This window comes from Corylus avellana, chromosome 5 (assembly GCF_965113065.1).
Source record: "Corylus avellana chromosome 5, dhCorAvel1.hap1.2, whole genome shotgun sequence".
Classification (NCBI taxonomy): domain Eukaryota; kingdom Viridiplantae; phylum Streptophyta; class Magnoliopsida; order Fagales; family Betulaceae; genus Corylus; species Corylus avellana.
Genome location: NC_142494.1, coordinates 30606836 through 30627589, shown reverse-complemented (window position 1 = coordinate 30627589; position 20754 = coordinate 30606836). Strand labels below are relative to the sequence as shown.

The 20754-nt window shown below is 35.6% G+C and overlaps 3 protein-coding genes across 3 annotated transcripts; all 3 read right to left on the bottom strand.

Annotated features, from left to right (window-relative positions):
* Positions 1–1548: 1548 nt before the first annotated feature.
* Positions 1549–5058, bottom strand: NBP35 (nucleotide binding protein 35). Its single transcript, XM_059596696.2, has 3 exons — positions 4920–5058; positions 4705–4806; positions 1549–2725 (listed from the first exon to the last, which is right to left on the bottom strand). The coding sequence occupies exons 1-3, from the start codon at positions 4975–4977 to the stop codon at positions 1794–1796; spliced, it is 1092 nt and encodes a 363-aa protein (XP_059452679.1). The 5' UTR covers positions 4978–5058; the 3' UTR covers positions 1549–1793.
* Positions 5059–7186: 2128 nt separating this feature from the next.
* On the bottom strand, positions 7187–10871 carry LOC132183298 (RNI-like superfamily protein). The gene is given in 3 exon segments (XM_059596699.2): positions 7187–8234; positions 8236–8730; positions 9508–10871. Coding segments are annotated over 3 exon segments (1398 nt in total). The 5' UTR covers positions 10318–10871; the 3' UTR covers positions 7187–8141.
* Positions 10872–13015: 2144 nt separating this feature from the next.
* LOC132180836 (glucose-6-phosphate 1-dehydrogenase 6, cytoplasmic) lies at positions 13016–20155 on the bottom strand. Its single transcript, XM_059593808.2, has 16 exons — positions 19949–20155; positions 19177–19410; positions 18706–18791; positions 18251–18317; positions 17975–18161; positions 17151–17308; positions 16998–17066; positions 16806–16864; positions 16599–16635; positions 16145–16216; positions 15690–15837; positions 15400–15495; positions 14712–14782; positions 13853–13968; positions 13438–13483; positions 13016–13354 (listed from the first exon to the last, which is right to left on the bottom strand). The coding sequence occupies exons 2-16, from the start codon at positions 19354–19356 to the stop codon at positions 13187–13189; spliced, it is 1560 nt and encodes a 519-aa protein (XP_059449791.2). The 5' UTR covers positions 19357–19410; positions 19949–20155; the 3' UTR covers positions 13016–13186.
* Positions 20156–20754: the final 599 nt, after the last annotated feature.

The following is a 20754-nucleotide window of genomic DNA, read 5'->3' as shown; positions in this document are numbered from 1 at the left end:
CAAAACTCGGAACATGGAAACTCAACATCGATCGAGGAAGCAAGATAAACTCAAGTAATTTTTAAGCCAGTTGAAAACAGAGACCAAGTGATATGGAAGTAAATCCACCAAATTACCAATGCCATCCTCAAATATCAGTTATTACAAAACATCTCTCATGACCTCACCTCATTTCTCATTTCCCTCTAGATAAGAAGCAAAGAATTAAGGAAACAGAAGCAGATAATACCTGATACCAAAAACAGTGACCTGCTTGTCCCCAAAGAGAAGGGTCTTGGAGTCGTGAACCTTGAGTTCATGGTGCTTCCACTGGCCGTGAGTAGTGTCATACTTAAACATGTAGGTCTGTGCAGCACAATTCCAGAATTAGACTTAGCAAAACTGGATTTTTATTTAATGCATGCATTACATTGCCGAAGTACAAATCATTCAAAAAGGAAGAAAAATTCAATAGCCAGCTTTTGGCTACCATGAAAATCTCAACAAACATTGTAAATTATATGAAAGTAGAGAGAGAGAGAGAGGAGGGACCATGTAATCAGTGGTGATGAAAGGATCGTTAACAGCGACGAGTTCAATCATTGCTGATTTAATATTTTAATTATCAAATTAAAATATTAATTATGCAAATGTAATGAGATGTGCAGATTTTCTATGTATTGTAGTAAAGCTTTTGAGTTAAGTAGTGTTCCGTATATTAGTCAGGATTGGGATTTTATTTCACATTCTTTATTGAAAGAAATAATATTAGACTGTACAACTCTTTTACAACTTGTTGACACGTGTCAGCATATGATTAGAGGGTGTTAAATTTTTTTAGTAGCTTACATGGTTTCAATCACATGTTGACATATAATTGGAAGCATAGAATGACACCTTCTCCCTCCAAAATTCACATTTCTTAAGTTTGGTAAACAACTTATTTTTCCGCTATAATTCAAGCATTGCTCATAGATGTTCCTTGTTAGTTAACTCAAATGCTCAAGGTTTATTTATGCTTTAATTAGCACATATAATTATGTATTAAGTTTATTCTCTTTATAAAAATAAAAATGAGTATACATGCCCAAAAAATTATAACCAGAATACATGCGCTGAACATAAGTAAGTCTAAAAGTCCCTCTTGTACATGTCACTCTTATATCTCTCAAAAAATGGCTTGATGCTGATAAGATTCACTCTTATATCTCTCAAAAAATGGCTTGATGCTGATAAGATAACACACGATGAGACATTTCGTGTGTTATCTTATCAGCATTGCAGTTCTCTAGCTTCTTTACCAAAAAAAACATAGTGGCATATAAATATCACCCGTGTGCTCTTCATGGAACTTGGAATTGATGGTTTCAAACAAGCCTCTATATGAAGGAAAAACCAAAAAAAAAAAAAAGAGAGAGAAAAAGGTAGTCACTTTTAATACAAGAATCTCCCTCTGCTGTCTATCCAGTGTCCAGAGATGCACACAATTGGTAACTATTATTGGTAAGTTATGCATATCAAAATCATTGTAAGCATCTAAAACCAATAAATAACGCACATTCTATAATGTTATGGAACCATCACTGATTTACTGTGGCAGATACAAGAAGGGGTATCTTTTTAATTGAAACAGCAAAAAAAGGGTCATTACATTCACCAGTGGTCATGTATAAACAACTCTGCTGTTACATATAACTTAAAAAGTAATGTAAACGCCACAAACAAATGAAATTCATGCCATTTATAGATAAAAGGGGACAGAAGAACACAGACAAAATTTTGATCCACTAGCACCACTAGCCAAAGCTAATAGCCTATGCACTATCATCTACCAACATTTTTGAGAACCCATGCTCTTCTATTAGTTTTTCTATGATCATCTTCAGTGCAGGAGCGCTCACTGGGCATTTTTTATCAGCAAAGCAGGATCTACCTTCTTCAGCTGCCTTGCAGAGCTGTGGGTCCAATGGTACCTTGCCAAGAAAAGGCACACCCATTTCCCTAGACATTTTTTCTGCACCACCACCACTGCTATCAAAGACTTCACTGCAAGCTATCAAATTTTGAAGTTCTGGGGCTTTTTCTCTCAGATATTCCTTAACCCACTCTGTAACATCTTTCTGTTCACCTGTCTCCGTCATCCTCATAAACTTGAAATCCATCACTGGTTGGCACAAGCCACTCATGTTCTCAACAACCCCGAGAACCTGAACTCCAACTTTCTTGCAGAAACTCACTTCTTTCCGCACATCAATCAAGGAGACTTCTTGTGGAGTGGTGACTATAATTGCACCATCTATTCCAGTAGCCTCGAGCAATTGGACAATTGAGATGTGCTCGTCTGAGGTCCCGGGAGGAGCATCAACAACCAAAAAATCAAGTTCACCCCAGTACACGTCCTTCAGGAATTGCTTGATGAGCCCATTCTTGCGTGGGCCTCTCCATATGACAGCTTCATCAGGGTTAGGAAGCATGAATCCAATCGACATGACGCCAAGGTTGGACTCAACATAGACGGGAGACCAACCAAGGTTGCTCTGGTGGACATCTTGACCTTCTAGGCCAAGCATCTTGGGTATGCTCGGGCCACAAATGTCAATGTCAAGTAGACCTACCTGGAAGTCCATTGCTGCTAAAGCAAATGACAGTTGGGCAGAGAATGTGCTTTTGCCAACTCCACCCTTCCCTGATAAAACTAGTATCTTATGCTTGACAGTAGCCAATCTTTCTGCAATTGCAACCAAGTCTGCAGAAACCAACATGCAGAACGTTAAGACAGGGTACATACTACTTAAAAATGTTATGCATAAACAGGAGATGAATCCTGCATGGGCCAAATTTGTACCAAAGAAATATTCCATCGAAATAAAAATTTACAGAAATTTCTTCTTGCTGTTTGGTCATGAACACAACTTGCACCATACAAGTCGGCATGACTTCTTATCTGAATGATAACCTAAAGATATATTGAATATCTTGCACCCCATGTATAAATTTAATCACTGACCTCCACACACTAATTAATTTCGCCATATCAGACACCCCCCCCCCCCCCCAAAAAAAAAAAAAAAAAAAATCTCTACCAATACATTCTGGCATAGCTATTTTTTCCCAACGACACATAGTATTTGGGTTTTTCTCTCACATTCTGATTACTCCATATTTGGATTAAAATACTGTGTCAGAAAATTAGGCACATTCTTCCACACATAGGGTAACAACACAAGATCACTAAGAAAGTGCAGCAGCCAGCAGTCAGTTGGGACTTGGAGATGCTCAGTATGCCTTTGGCTCAGTTGCAAAGCAGACTTGAAAAAAAAAATTACTTATTCTAGTTAAGGTCTCCAATGAAGAATAATGATGTTTGATGAACAGTCTTAACAGACTTTCAGTGAAAGGCCTTAATTCTAATTATGATTTTCACTGTCAGCAAACTCAACCTCTTCTATCAAAGGTAAGGGCATTGTGAGAGTCTGTCCCACTGTCACTTCCTACTACAAGAATCTGCCGCAAACATAACTGCATGCCCCTGAGAAAAGTTAAAATGTTTTTTTTTTTCCCATATGATAATCGTTTTATGGAAACATAAACAACAGGATGTCAACCTGAAACTAAAAGATGATGATTGATGAGAATCAAAGCTAAAAACTGAAAGAAACAAACCAGAAATCTATTAAAATACATTACTCAGGAGTTGTTGACTCATAACTACAAAGGAAATATGCTTATAATCATCTTTCATTGACCCATTTCTATAGGTTGCTTCTGCTTTCTTTCTTCTTTTTTTTTGATTTAGCACTGGGTATCCGGAGCTTCACTCCGACTAATCCCGGGGGTACACAGGCCCTCGACAAGGAGTTTCCCACAAGTGCACCTCGATTAATTCAAGGGGCAAACCCCCAGTCTGATGGCCCCAAGAAGTAGTTTGCACTCAGTGGGTTTCGAACCTAAGACCTTAAGGAGAAAGTTGGGCAAATCATTTGCAAGGATACTGGTATGTATAATATTAATGACTTGATCTGTATGTATGCCCTCTGTCAATCATTGAAACACTTCAGGACACAATCACCACACCGACTTCAGAAAAATATCCGTAACCTCAAATGCAAAAGAGAATGACCAACTACTAAAGTTGGTGTATTTGTTTTGTTGTTCGTAACACAGGATAAACATAAGACCACATGCTAATACAGGAATACACACAAGAATTGTAAACCAACTCCCAACCCACACACACCCCCCCCCCCCCCCCCTCTCCTCTCTCTCTCTCTCAAAAGTCTTCATCCCATTGTTTATCATGCCACACGATTCCTGGCTGGATGTTTTAGTTTATAACATGTAACAACAAACTTACATATCGCTCTAATACATCCAAGAGTCATCCACAACTCAAAGTAACAAGTAACAATAACAAGCATGACTTGACTACAAAACATGCGGAACTGGTCCTAAATCCACCACCTTAAACTTATGGGTAGCTTAACTTTCACCCACACTTGGGGCTAAATTTGAATTGCATATAAAAATAGACACTATATTGATTGCCACCAAATTTTGGAAAATTTCAAAACTTAAGATTTCAGACAGTATAACCTAGGAAAATCAGAGTAACCCATGAGTGCTTAGTAAAACATTGAAAATAAATGTAATACCTATTGATTAAATATATGAATTCGCAGTGAAAACAAAATAAAAGCTTTCAATAAATAAGAGAAGGAGAGAGACCTGGGTCAGGGCCTTTAGGCACTGTAGCACAAACTTCTTGATTGGGGCAACCTTGGCAGGCGTCAGATTGTCCTGCAGACTCTGATTTGGGGCCAGGGCAATCTGGATATTACCCCCACAAAGAAAAAAGAAGAACCAAAATTCAGACTTTTTTGGAGATTTCCCAAATCGACAACCAAACCCCAGTGATGAATAACAAAGAAGAAAAAGCTTACGCTCGTTCGCGTTTTCGGGAATTTCACCGTTCTCCATGGTCGCGGCTTTGTTCTCCATGGTCTTCTGAGTTATGAGAGACCCAACAAAGAAGAGCAGTTCAATTTCGGGTCTGGAAAGGCGGTTGTGGGCCGGATAAAAAATCCGCGGTTGGTATTTAATATTTATAGGTTAATATTTATATATATATATATAGCCATAAGTTCGGAATATCTTTTAATTTAATCCAAGTCAAAACTCAAGACAAAGTTAGCGTTGAATCTAATGGAAATAATTATTTTTTTTCCCGGGAATTGTAACCCCCATGGGCCTTGTTTGGGCCTTCACATCCTCTGCCCAATTATATCGGGTAGGAGGAAATTTTCCATTTTCCAACATCCCCAATTGTAAGAGATTATGGTCTTTAGGATATCTTTCAAGCAAGAATAGTTCCAAGGTCTAGTTTGGTATTGCTGTGGTTAATAGAGCGAGGGTATTTTTTATAATAGTTTTTTAAAGTGTTTTTTTTTTTGGTTTTGATGTAAAAAAATGTTTTGTCGTGATATCGTGTTATGTAGGGTAAAAGTGTATTGTGTTTTGAATTATTTGTTAATAATTTTAAGAAAAGTTTGTTTTGGTTTTGTGTTTTCAAAACTCTTATGTAAATAATTTTTTTAAAAATAAAAATAAAAAGAACTTTGGGACCCTCCTAACACAAACCCAAAAGGGCTTAAATGTATATCGAAAAATATTATATGACAAACACTTAAAAAAAAAGTGTGCAAAAGCATATTTTTAGACCGTTAAACTGGACAACGTGCAAGAAAAAAATGGAAAACCTAGCATTTTTAGTCAGGACAACACCTCAAACATTGAAGAAAAGGTATAAGAAAACACAAATTTGACTTTGAAAATATGTAGTAAAAAAAATCTTTGAGAAAACACAAATCTCAAGCAAGTAAGATAGGTGGTAATATAAAAATAGCATTTACCTCTTTTTTTTTCTTTTTTCTTTTTTTTTTAACGTGTTGAATTATAAGTCACACTATGAGTGACGCCATCGTTAACGTAGCGCATGATATCATTAGCTATCACAAATAATGGACCAAAGATTCTGCCTAAGGTGGTCTTTAGAAGGTCCCTCCATGGCATCATAAGCATTTCATAACTAAATCATTGGCAAAAATTAGTTATACTGAGGGATCAGGATTGACTGCAATTCATTGACCGAATTACAGCTTGCTCAAACCTTTAATAAAAAAGTTCTTATAAACATATCTACTTATTAGGTGTTTGAACAATTCGAAGTGTGAAACTCACTTGCTCGAATAGGTAAATCTCATTGTGCTCTCTCTCAATTGGCTACGTACTCTACTAAAGCACACAAAGCCGTGTCCTCTGGCATGGGAGAGGAGGAGAAAATGAGAATGATTTTGTAGAGCAACCTATCTAACCATTTTTTAAATTTTAATCAAGATAATGTATTCCATTGTCTTGCATTATATATCAAGGAATGCAATCATTGAGATTACTTCATCACCTATGTAATTGTCTGTGAAGACTCATAACTAGATCTTGTGCAATAGAACTGTTCTATTGCATTGCAATAGTGCAATTCTATTCATGTAATTGCTTGTGAGTACTCATAACTAAATCTCGATATCATGCAATAGTGTCGTACTATTGCACTAAAATAGTGAAGTCTTTATGAGAATCAATATGAACTCTATCTACTCGAGCTATCTAAACACCTGTCCGAACATGTGAGACTCGGACAGGCCCTTACAAGAAACTCTCCTATTGCACAGCCCTAATGTAGGGCCGACAGCTCATATCTAATGGTTTGAGGATAATTTTAGATTTTAACCTAAACAAACTTTTCAGACTTCAGTCTCCCACATCTTGAATGCGATAGCCACATTTCATAAACCCACCAGTCACATCTGTAGACTAGTTTTCTATAACACCAACCAAAGAATCATTTTTCCCACTAATATATCAATAGAAAATGTCTTCTGAGACACTATTACCAAAATAATAGTTCAAGAGGATTCGATCCATTTAACCCAATCTTCATGCTCATAACATACACCATGAAAGCGGGTAGGCATACAGAATCACATCTGGTAAAAAGCAAGAGTAATAATAGTTCTTCCTGGAAAGTGCTCGCATAAGATAGATAAAACTATCATCGGTCAGTATCAAAGTAGAGGTAAAAAGGAGTAAGGTTGCATTATCAAGAATGAGATGCTACTCCATAGGAGAAAATGAAAGAACAATAGCAACATAATAAAAATGGGTACATAATCATCTCTTATTAACTGATCTTGTTTCAATAGTACAGCTTTGCAACAAACAGATTCTATGTAAAATAAAAGTTCAGTCTGGGTGAAACAACTGCCTACATAACCCAATGTATCACAAAGTTGACACAGAACACATATGCCCTAATACTTTCAGCACTTTCAGCTAACAGTAGGACTCCTCATCTGCATCAACTAAACAAATCCCGACATTTATGACAACAACTGTCACTTCAGCAACCATTAATACTACCTCAATTCCACAGTTGCATACTTACAAATTAACTTTTACAATGTCCCCAAAAGATACAAATTTTGGATAGAAGCCTCTGAAGCATCAGATCACCCTTATTTGAAACAAAAATTATAAATCAAACCTCTTTTTATTTGACCAGCATTCCCTTTTTCTTTTCTTTTTTCTTCTTCTTCTTCTTCTACCTCACTTCCACAGTTGCACACTTACAAATTAACTTTTACAAAGTCCCCAAAAGATACAAATTTTGGATAGAAGCCTCTGAAGCATCAGATCACCCTTATTTGAAACAAACACTTACAAATTAACTTTTACAATGTCCCCAAAAGATACAAATTTTGGATAGAAGCCTCTGAAGCATCAGATCACCCTTATTTGAAACAAAAATTATAAATCAAACCTCTTTTTATTTGACCAGCATTCCCATCAAACCTCTTTTTATTTGACCAGCATTCCCTTTTTCTTTCTTCTTCTTCTTCTTCCCTTCAAACATCCTAAGCTAGCCTCCTATCTAGATAAAGTCAACGAGCATCATTTATGCAGTTAGAGCTCTAGAGTGGTACATTTCCTCTGCCTTCAGAAGCTGCATGTTCCTCATGGTAACAGGAGATTCCACATTTAGCCTCTAAGCAAGTGGCGATTGTATTTCTCATCTTGACAGCCAAACAATGCAGATTCCACTCCAAAATCTACAGCCAGTGGCAATATATAATATCTTGTCCATCAGCCATAAAAGCAAAACTGGTACCTGATCTCTTGATGAAAGATGGTGCATTTAGAAGCGCCTTTTTCACCTGGCCTATCTTGGCAATGAAACAGCTGCTTCCAACAATCCAAACAAAGTAAGTCTAGACAAAATGTTTCCTCATAATCATGGTCCTTAATGCAGCGCCCACAATTGCTACAGCGTGCTATGCAGAGTATGCAAGCCCTGCATGACTGAGCAGCCTGATGTTTCCCCTGGCAACTCTCTGCTGGACAATCATAAACTAGTCTCAACTGCTGGCACCTGGGGCACACCTCAATATCGATGGCACGATCATCATCACAAGAGATATGCGAATTTCTCCCACAATAAATCTGCGGGCTGCGGGCATTCAGCTGCATATGGTTGTCTGCATTCAGCAAGACCTGCAATTCTTTGAAGTGCTTATCCTTTACACGACAGATGCCACCAATTCTTAAGTGCTTTATTCCAGGTGCGCCAACAAACTTTAAGGTCCTTAAATTATCCAATATGCCTTCGATACTAAGTCTGATACATCCTGGCACACTTAGCTGCATGCAAGAAGTGCAAAGTGATAAGTTAGTTAATCTCAGAAGAACAAAAACCATTTAGAAATGAGACCATAGTGAATTAACATATGGTTCAAGATAAGCATGATGAGAGAAAAGGGAAAGGAAACAGTTGCAACAATTAGAAGTTTTTTATTCTGCCAACTTCAAATTTAGATTAAAACCAATAAAAGAAAACCACAACCAATGTTACAGAATAGCAGCATCAAGAACTGCAAAAGATGCCAAGTTTTTTGCCACATGCATACCAAATTAAATAGAATGAGATGACCGGATGACACACTTTTTTTCAGATAATTAATTGCCATAAAAAACACTGAGAAATCTTTTAGAAGCGATCTGAAATACATTAAACTCGCTTGACTTGTATAGGATGTCCAAACGCCCTATTATTAGATTGATATGCAAAAAGGCATTAATATCATATTCAGCCATGCATAAGAGTGAGGATGATGTATGAAAAATTATGTATTTTTGTTACATGTATAAAGAATACTTAGAATGGAAGAAGAGCATACCAGATATAGTAACTAAAAATGAAAGTAGCTTCAAGGATAATAAATGTTGACAACCTCAAAACATCAACAGGCATTATTAGAGAATGAAAAACAACAGAATTACATAATAGGCATCTACTATAATATCATAAAAAGTATCATCAATGGTAGCCAGAGACAACACCCTAACATTTATAAACGACAGAATATGATTACCAAATATCATATTTGTTCCAGGATACTTGGTGTAACAAATACGAACCTTTGTCATTTTTGGATTGGTTTCAATCACACGCTTCAAACCACCATCTGTGATTTTTATGCACTCCACTAGATTCAAGCACTGAAGAGTCCCTTGTGCCCTGTTAGCTAACTTCAGAAGAGCATCATCAGTGATCTTCTCGCTCAACCGTTGATCAATGTGAATACTCCTCCACAGAAGAGGATCACTTCTAACCCCGTCATGCAAAGATTTGCAAACCCTTTCTACATTAAGCAGGTCCTGCACACCCAGATAGGCCAAAGCAAAAAACATGGCATCGTGAGGTGCACCTACTTCACCACCATCCAAACAAGTTTTCCCACAATCCTCCCACTTCTGAGCTCCTTTGCCAGCATCCCAATTGCCAAAACTGCCCAAACTCATAAACTCCTCCACATTAACCAGTCCAGTGTTAACCCCACAACTATCAAACCCTTCACATGGAATTGATATCCCACCAATTTTTACGTTACTCAATTCCGGTTCAGGCCTCGTTTCTCCATCCCAAACCCAATTCAGCCCTGCGAATAGCCCAGAATGATCATCGAACTCTTTTTCATCTTCATCAACCTCAAAACCATCAAAATCCCAATCAGATTCCACTCCCAAGTTCTGAAACCAACCCGTGATCGTAATCGTAGAGTTTATATCCATTCCAAATGGATCAATAGGCAACTTATCGATAACATCATCATCAGCCACCGAATCACCACCGCCTCCCAATTCAGCCTTCCCCATTCCCTTGCAATCAGAACTCCCAAATTCAGAATCCAAACCCTGGAAATCCCAATCAGATAAATTGAGAGGCATTCTTGTTTCTTGAGCACAAAGGAAAGAAACACAAATCCTCTGCCAAGAGACCAAGACTGGGCTCAAACAACCCAATCACAAGATACCCACATAGCTTTTTATATCACAGAAAGAGAAACAAACAACAACCTTAATTAGTAAAGGAAACCTAAGCAAGAAGAAAAAGGAAAAAAAAAAAAAAAAAGAAACGAAAACCCTCGATTCCGGTGGCTAAGAAAAAACAAAAGCACCTGAATCAGAGAAGAATTGGGATATTAAGAGCGCAGATGAAGCTCAAAACAGAGCCTTTTTAGGAGGATGAAATATATGGACTCAATAGAAACAAAAAGAAGGGAAACCCAGGTGAGAAACGCAAAGAGAGATCGATATTTTTTTCGTTGTTTTTTATGTTTCTAACAATGTAAGGTACAGAGACGAACTGAGAAACAGAGTGAAAAATGGAAAGAGAATTTGGAAACAGAGAGAAGCGGATTCGGAGAAAGGAAAAGGAGGAACTAATATGAGAGGATTTGCAAACACAGAGACTCAGAGAGAGAGAGAGAGAATTTGCAATAAGTTTCGTGGACCAATTAGGCTTCAGCACTTGCTTTCGGAGATTGGATATGTTTCCTTTTTCTTTTAAGATTTCTATTTCTTTTTTTCTTTTTCTTTTTTTGGGAGATCAATTGTTTCTAAATTATACCATTCTAATAAGTAATAAACAAAATTATTAATTTTTCAAAATTCATTCACTTTTTAATATGATTTTCTTAAACAAAAAAAAAAATCCAGAAAGTGTCAAAAAAAAAATTAAAAATTTGAAAACTAAACATTTATTTTAAAATGTTCTACGAAAGAAAATAATTGAATAAGATCTTTATGCGTTATTTATCTTTTCTTTTAACCCAGGTTCTTTTTTTTTTTTTTTTTTTTGTTAGAGTATACTATTAGAATATTCTTTCATAAATAAAAATTGCTGATTTTTTATTACAAAATGTTAAAAGATAATCGTTTTTATAAGTATAAAAGATGAATGTTTGATCACAAAAAGTCAAGTATTCATTTATAGCAAGAAGAAATATTATTATTAGCTCAGAAAAAAAAAAGAGAAGAAATATTATTAGACGACAAAGTTATTCATCATCGATGTCGTTATCAGAATAATAATAATAATAATAATATTACTATTATATTTTGCTAATTAGTGATACATGTTATCTAGTAGATTATAAATATATTTTATATTAAACGTATCTTTTATATTAATAACAAAGACAAGTACGGTTTTACTTGTATTTTTTTTTTTTTTTTTTTCTAATTGAATAAGGAAGGGGTTACAGGGAAGGATCATTTCCCCTCTTGATCCGAAAGGAACAAGGAAGGGACAATCCTAAAAACGAAAAAGGGGTGGGCTCCTCAACAATAGATTCAAAACAAACTAAAAACGCTGGCTGGAGGCGCTAGAGAGAAAAAGAAGAAAACCCTAGGCGAGATTTCCCGTTACTAATTTTGCAGATCCGATTTTACTTGTATTTGATATCTTTTGAAGTAAGCTTAAGAGGCCGGTTGAAAAAAAGGAGATTACACTAACAAGAGAAGATAAATGAATAGAATCACCAAATTAAGAATGAAAAATGTCAGACTATTACAATTTTTATTATAATTTTCTCATTGAAATTAGTGTTACGTGGATTATCACCTGGTAGTCAATATATTAGTAACTGATGTAATAAGTGTCATTTCAACTGTTTACGTCAACTCACAAATATGATAATTGCTATAAAAACGCTGCGTGACTGTCTATATTTTATTTGTTGACATGACAAATGTCATGTGAACTTGTAATAAAAATTATAATACCGATAACATGACTCTTTTAAGAAACCAAGATGAAAGGTTTGTAGAGAATTCCCTCTGCTTATCAAGCAAGTCTCTGTTTTCATTGAAAAGGTATTCTCAAAAGAAATCGGTGCTCTGCTTTTCAACCAAGTTTCATTAGAGGAAGTAAAAGCAACTGTCCTTTTAGTCCAAGTAGGTTAGGCTCATATTCTATTTAGATGACGCTTAAATACATTTTGTTTAACTTGGAACTAAAGCATTCTAGGTATAGAATGAAATCACAAGACCAAGACCAAGACCAAATCAGATGGGAATAGATTCGTTCCATGAACTTCTTTGTTTGGATAAGTTGTTCCATTAACTTCTGTTTCAAAGGCTTTCCCAAGAAAAGAAAAAAAAAACCTAATGTTTCAAAGGAGATTAAAAAGTGAAAAACAGTACTAGTTTTGCTTGGATCCACAACAGAGTCAAGGGCGAGAATGGACAACATTGGGTCAGTGTCAACAACAAAGAAGGGCATATATCCTCAAAACTTGAATGGCTTTAGCTTTAGTGCTGTAAAAAAAAAAAAAAAAAAAAAAAAAAAAAAAAAAAAAACAACTACAACATATGTGATGTAGTATTTTCAACCGTTCACGTCTAACTTCACTATCTTTTTATTTCTTATAAAAAAAAATTAAAATTAAATCTAAACAGTTGAAAAAACTCCAACACATATGCTACATTTTTTTTTTTTTACATAAACTATATATTTTTAATCATTTTTTTAATATCTGTAATCAGTTTTTAGTTATATTATTTAATATTTATAATCAAATATTTTTTTCCCAACTTTATCTTTTAATCTTGCCCCTTTTAATCAAAATTCTGGCTCCGTCACTACTTGAATCTCGTTTATTGTTAACAGTAGACCATGCCCGAACTACATGAGCACTTATTTATGAATCACATATTGTATCATGTTGCATGTATAATGCTCACACACCATATCAGATTCTTATTCTGATCAGAAAGCGTATCAAGCTCAGTATAAAAGGAAGCATGCTGCGTTCTACAGAGTGGGAGGGATCCATATATAGCCATGTGTTTGAACATAACCAGCTTTTGCTAGCAGCTCATCCGCTTCTGCGGGCCCTCGGCTGCCCGGTTGGTACGGAAGTGACTTCACTTCACCATCATCAATTCTGTGCAGAAGAGGTGTGAAGATCTCCCAGGCCGCCTGATAGTTGACACAACAATCAGATTGGGGGAACTGTCGCCATGTTATAATATATTTTACTTATTAGTGTACAATGTTCATACCTTCAACTCATCTCTGCGAACAAAATGCTGCTGATCACCTCTTATTCTGTAAAACAAAATCCCATTCTCAATGATTAAAAAATCAATGGACAGCAAGAGTATTAATCCTAGGGGTGACAATTCGTGTTCATGTGTCGGATTTAGGTTGTATCGAGAAGCGGGTATAAGATTATATAAATTAACTCTAACTCGACTCATTTAATTAGGTCAAACCCTTCAACTATAACCAACTAATTTTGTGTCGGGTTTGCAAAACGTGTTAAAAATTGTCAGTCCTAATTAATCATTAGTCACCAGTATCCCTATATTACTATTGCGCTAGAGTTGTGTATGCAATCCGAAACAGGTGTGTCAACTACCGTAAACAAAAGCAGAATTATCATACACTAAGAATATGGAAGGGCAAGGATCATACGTGTCAAGAATTAGACGTTCGTAAGCCTCTGGGATTGTAACCCCTTGATAACGTTGCACATATGACAAGTCTAATTCACTTTGGACTGTTGACATCTCTAGTCCAGGCTGCTTGACCTGCATGAGAGACATTGAGCAATGGGTTCTCAGAGAACAATAAACTCAAAAAATTAAACAATTTTAGTGACCCTTATGAGATGATTACAGGAAAATTAATGTTTATATAATTTTCCTAAAATTTGTATACAGCTAATAATGAACAGCGTAATACCGATAGGACAATATGCTACAAAAGTATGACATAGTATGAATGTATGGTACTACTAAAGTTAATTCAAGTGCTCAAATTGCTCAGAACAAATAAAAAAGTAACCAAATCATTGTTTTGATGGTTTGATATCACCATACATGAAGCTAGTTGCTATCTCCTATTTTGATCAGAAGTAAACAATTATGATACAAAGATCAGGCAGAGAAAAGAGCTACCCCATATACTTTTCCCAGTTCCAGATAGGTGAAAGCTAGATGAACAGGTACACTAGCGCACAAGGTTTCAAACCTTTACATTGAATAACCACAAAAAGCAACCTTATTTTCAAAACTTAATTTTGGATCCATTTTCCAGATCAGAATAAGAAATTCGGAAATGTGCTGAAGAGTTTCAAACCAAAAAAAAAGTCCTGGAAAAAATCTGCAACTCAAATAATTCAAAGACAGGCACATGCACAATATTTGTTACTTCACATGATGCCCTACCAAGTCTTCAACAACAAACACACGCATGAAAACATAAGCAGGTACCAGCTCAAATATTGTGGACCAGCAATTCTTGTAAAGTCGCATTAGAATCACTAACATACCGTAAACTTCATGTACATGGCTTCTGAAGGTTGAAGGCGTATTACAAACTCATTTCTCCCTTGCTTTTTACCTAAACAATGAGACAGCATTCAATCAAGAAATAGATCAAAACCTTTTAAGCAACCAATTGACAGACCATCAGATTAAAAACTTTCAGACAGCCAAATATTTGACAGACCATCAAGTATAATACAAAAGCAGCTTTATGGGGTGTAACAATCAAAGATACTGAATATAGAAAGCCAACTAAGCAGATATGTGGCAGCAAGAAGACATAGAATCATGTAGCATTGTAGCGAGCAAGTAGAGATGAAAATGAACATATTGCAGAAACAGACAATGAGCCCTTTTACATATTCCCAGCATAAAAATCTTCACAGAAATATTCACTTAGCTGATAATCATGTTTTTTTTTTTTTTTTTTTTTTTTTTTTGAAGATTGCAAGAAAACCTTAGTAAATTGTAGTATTACTTTCGCTCATGAGTAAGGAAAAGAAATGACGAGTGCCCCATCCCAAGACCAACTTCCATTTCATATTTCAATATGCTAGGCACAAAAATTATGTCAGATCATGACATACCTTTCTGCACACAAGTTAACCATAGAAAACTAGAGAATTCATATAATCGAAACAAGCAAAATTTTGAAGATAAGTCACACAGAATTCTAAAGGTCTGGTGCCATACATTTGAATATATCACCAGGAACATCCTTAAATTGAACTCGTATTTCTGCCTTTCTTGAATTCAATGCTTTCCCAGCCTTAAGTATAAATGGGACACCTGAATAAGAAATTGACTTTGACTGTAAGCAGATTTTTTTAATAAAAAAAGAAAAAAAAAAAAAAAAAAAAAAAAGAAATAGTAAATACAAACAAATAAAATAAATACCCAAATGTGAGGCTCATAGATTATTTTTCACTGAACTAGAAAGAATTTTCAAGAGAAGAACAAACAAATTGTGAAATATATCATACCTTCCCATCTTTCATTATGTATTCTCAGAACCATAGTTGCGAAAGTTGGAGTGTTTGAGTGATCAGGAACTGTTGGATCATCCCTATAGCCTTCATATTGTCCAAGAATAACCTCTTCATCTTTAATCGGAAGAACCGATTGAAGAACCTGAGTTTCACATAATAATCAACAAGCAATATAAGAAGACATGTCTGAAACTCAAAAAGTTTTATGTCATTTTTAACACATGAATAATTCCTTTTAAAAAAAAGGTCTTTCGACAATCTTATACTCTCTAGATCTACAAAGCTTGCTTTATTTCTTATGTTCATTTAGTAAGTATACTATGATAAATAAATTTTAATGGGACAGAGACAGAAGGGTGTGGATTGGAGGTATGGGGACCCAACAGATCCTGGTTGCTTACTGTATCAGAGAGGATTTAGAGCATGCAACGGCGTGTAAAGATACATACCTTCACTTTCTCATCCCGGATGTGCTCAGGTTTGAGAGAAACGGGCTTTTCCATGGCAACCAGGCAAAGAACCTGCAGTTATAAATAGTGAATAATATAATTCTGTCAAAATTAAGACATCTTCCTTTTTCTGGTGATAGGTTGGGAGTTTGTATGGCAATGGGTTGCAAGGGAAGGTTGGAGTAATAAAAGTCCAAGGAAAGAAGGCTGCAGTTGGATATGTCGCCACAACAAACACATGACCCACCAAGTTCCTATATGTATCTTATCACAAGCGAATGCCAAACATGAATAACTAAAATGGACTCAGAAAAACTACAATTCAGGACACAAGAAGATAAATGGCCTAATACTCCAACAAAATAACTAATCCAAACTTGAGAGTAATCAATCATATAGAGACGACATCTTTAAATATATATGAATCTACTTCATCATAATACCAATGCCTTACCTGCAATAGATGATTTTGAATGATATCACGAATAATTCTGCCAAAATGACAATTAATTAGTTAGTCCTCTTTCCCAACATGATCTATTTACTATGTAAAACCAGGTAAACCAACAACAGAGATTCTAAAAATTGTTTAGAAATTTAGAATTAAGATTTTAAAAGTTTCGTCTCCACCAACTGAGATGCAAGCATTTATATAGCATACCCGTATTCATCAAAATATCCACCACGACCTTCAGTCCCGAAATCCTCCCTGAACACAATCTGCGAGAGAAACATACAAACAAGATGCAGATTGAAATTTGTGGCTTATTAATGCTTGGAAATACCACATGTAATTCTACGACCTCACCTCAGGTGAGTAATGTTCAAACATGATCAATGAAAGGATTCTCACCTGTACATTGTCGATGTTGTCACGATTCCAAAGTGGTAGGAAGAAGCGATTTGCAAAACGAAGAACCAACTACATATTCAATGTCAGAATAGAAATAAGCAATCTATGAAACAAAGTAAACCAACAACTAAAGCCTATTTATACATATATTACCAAGTTCTGCACCAATTCCTTTCCCAAATAGTGATCAATACGGTAAATTTGTAGCTCATCAAATAACTCTCCAATCTGGGAACTGAGTTGCTCGGCAGATTCCAAATCTTTGCCAAAAGGCTTCTCCACAACAATCCGGGTCCATCCACCAAGATCAGCTGGAAATGATTAGATAAAGCCATTCAGGAAGTCCACATGAGATATTCAAATTCTACATCTCATTCAGGAACCACAATAGCAACATGCCTTATTCATCTAACTAAATTGCCAAATTTTCAATTCGTGTTATTAAAACTTAAGTGAAGAGAACAAGATTTTCCAGAGCAATGCTAGAAAGTAAGTCATGCATAATGGCAAAATGGCAACTTCTACGAGGAAAGTATAACAATGAAAAGGAATGAAAAGAAAAGGGCACGAGCATACACTGTTTTACTTAAAGAAGCATAAAATGAGACTAGAGTGAAACCTATACAGAACTTTCATGCTAAGACATAGCTGATACATTTCAGATAGTTAACTGTCTTCTTCAACCAATGCCTCCTCAGCTGGGTATCCACATCTTTCCTAATTGTCATATTTACACTCCTTTCTAGAAGCATGTTAAAGAAAGTTTAGGTATGTATATAGGAAGACAAGATCATTGTCAATTTACACAACATATGATAGTTGTTTTATCATTATTTCCCAGAAACAACCTTCATGCAATATCTTTGAACGGCAACATGAAGGAAATTTACCTTCTTAAAATAAATGACCAAACACTATTAGCAGAAGTTTATTGATAATTCCAGCCACAAAACCAAAAATGAGTTGGAAAAACTAACATTTATTCATGCAACAATGCCTGATCATCTTGCAGACAGATGGATAAACTGATGGAGGAAGTGCAAGATAAAAGAGTCTCCGAGATGATCCTTCCACGCTATTTTTTGATAACTCATGCTCCAAAATTTCCTTATCCAACAGCCGAAAGCCCTCCTCGGAATCATAAGAACCGCTTACATATTTAATCTACAAAAATAAGTTGATGCAATTACATGTTACTTGTGGGTGCACCACGGAACAAGTCCAAACTGATGCAGGATAAGGGCTGTACTAACCAGTTGCAGAAACTTGGATACATTTTCCAATTTCTCTGATGAAGCGCTTTTGTCATTAATAAGATATCTGCAGTTACATTGTTTGCTATTCTTATGAACAACTGAATAGCAAAAGATAACAATCGATTGAAGAAATAATTCAAGTGAGCGAAGACCATGAATAACGTTATTTGGGGAAAGAAATAGTGAAAAAGAAGTGAGCAGACATAAGATAAAAATCAAAGAAAAAAAAATTCAAGAGAAAATGAAAGTGAGCAAAACAAGGAAAAATTGGCAGGTATAGTTCTCTTCTTCCTTCTACGTATCAAGCGGGCAAGTAAGCTTTAAATTATATTTTATTAGTAAAAATAATTTCGGACATATGGATGTTCAAGCTAAACATTGTTGCTCCTACTCATTATGTTTATTGTAATCAGAAGAAATAATATAGAAACAGACAACAGAAATATACTCACCCACGTATGCGGTTTCTTAGCTCATCATCTGAAATCTTAGTCCTGGCATAGCCAAAAATGTGAACTTCATCGGGGTTTAGGAATCCCTGCGAACAACTCAGTGCATTTCAAAGTGAGAATAACAGTTCACAGCTCCTAAGAACGACGAGCAAGTCTAAAAGAATTCCTAGGTAGTCTTAACAAACAGAAGTTTAGATTCACAGTTGTCTTTCAGAAAATTGTATCAAAACGGATAGAGAATTAAGATCAAATTTAAGGGCATCATCTTAAGAGATACTGATCAAATCAGAACACTAGAAATCAGTCCATTTACACATTTTCATGACCAATTAAATCGAAATTCAATATAAGAAGTCAATATATATAATTCTTTCTCAATTTTTAGAACAGATTAACAACCACAAAAATACATACAATCCATGCAAACATCACTCAAAATTTGAGAAAATTCACAAAAGGGTCGAACCAAACCTGCTGGAATAGGTTAAAGAGCGCAGGAAAAGTTTTCTTCTTAGCAAGATCGCCAGAAGCACCAAGCACAACAATGGAGAGGCACCCAGATTCAGGCGCATTCTCAACTTCTCTTGCTGACGAATCACCTCTAAGATTAGCTCTTTTTTCCATGTGCCATGATCCTGATCCTGATCCCATCTTCTCAGCTGTACAAAAAGCTCACAGCTACCTTACAATTTTTTATACTATAATCTGTTAACAAAAAAAAAAAAAAAACGATCAGCAGCTGTAAGCAAAGCTACCGACAATGGATATCGGTCTAAGCAGATACAATGATTTTGTTTCATTTGCCAGAACATGGAATCGAATGAGACAATTGGGCACTCAGACCTCAGTTTTCACTCAATGGGATTGGATTAACTAGATCAGCCAAAAATTTCAGACCCCAACCACTTCTTTAACTACTCTGATCCCTGAGTCTCTCAAAAAATTCAGCGTGTTTGACCAAAACAAATGATCAAACACAGATTGACGTAGAATTGGAAGAAAAAAAAAGAACAACAGCTTTGTGCTTCAAAATTACCCAACTGACCGTTGGAACAAATACCCAGCTTAATTGTGGAGAAGTCAAAGATTTTGATTTTCCTTCCTACTACTTCCTCGACTTTCTCGGCAGCCAAACAGACTAGATATAAAGAACTATATCTCACAAACTAAGACTTATATCTCTATAGATGGATCTCAATCCCCGCCACAATCACAGAGAAATGATGAGGGAACGAAGCATTACCTGATTGTAGCAACGAGATCACAAAGCTGAGAAACGCCGCCGTAAAATTCCACTTGTCTGGCCAAGAATCACAACTCTATAAACCCTGTAAATGTGCGTCAGTGCGTGCGTGAATATTAAAAGATAGTTTTTCTTGTTTTTCAGACAGTTCCGTCGTCCACCAACCCTCTCTCACCAGTCACGACCCGCCGTTGCAAAAATCAGATAGTCGTTACGAGGCAGTTCAATTAAAATTTTAATTATTGTATTCATTAAATAACTAAAATTTTACTATTTTTATTTTTAAGAGCTTTATTTTTCCTTTAAATTGATTAGAAAAATAATTAATTTCACTTATTCTCATCTCTATTTTTAATAGCATTAAGAAACATGTGAAAATCATATGCTTTTTATAGCATAGAAATGTTTGATTTCCATATTTTACTCATCTCTTGTCTATCTCTATACAAGAAATTGGCAAATATACTATTTAATATGCAAAATAAATAAATAGATGTGTATCACTTTTCTCAAGAGAAAACCTTTTATCAAGACTATCCTAATAACACCCATTTTACAACGTCCAATCAATAACCGACATATAAGCAAAAAAAAAAAAAAGTGCACAAAAATAAGTTGGACCAAAATACACTAGATCCCTAAAGGGTTAACCTTCCACCTCTATGTTTTAGTTTTGAATCCAAAAACGACTTTTGAAGCATTAGTAATGGGTTTTGAGGATTATAAATGGGTTTTGAGGCATTAAAAACATGTTTTGAGGCATTAGAAATGGGTGTTGGGGCATTATAAAACGAGTTTTGGGGCAT

Excerpts from the sequence above, each read along its gene's own strand:
- NBP35 (XM_059596696.2), bottom strand. The coding sequence starts at position 4,977 with ATGGAGAACAAAGCCGCGACCATGGAGAACGGTGAAATTCCCGAAAAC. Across the intron at positions 4,807-4,919 it reads TCCCGAAAACGCGAACGAGC|ATTGCCCTGGCCCCAAATCA; the intron begins GTAAGCTTTTTC and ends GGTAATATCCAG. Across the intron at positions 2,726-4,704 it reads GCCTAAAGGCCCTGACCCAG|ACTTGGTTGCAATTGCAGAA; the intron begins GTCTCTCTCCTT and ends TGGTTTCTGCAG.
- LOC132180836 (XM_059593808.2), bottom strand. The coding sequence starts at position 19,356 with ATGGGATCAGGATCAGGATCATGGCACATGGAAAAAAGAGCTAATCTT. Across the intron at positions 17,067-17,150 it reads AGGAATTGGTGCAGAACTTG|TTGGTTCTTCGTTTTGCAAA; the intron begins GTAATATATGTA and ends TTGAATATGTAG. Across the intron at positions 13,484-13,852 it reads GAACGTCTAATTCTTGACAC|AATAAGAGGTGATCAGCAGC; the intron begins GTATGATCCTTG and ends TTTGTTTTACAG.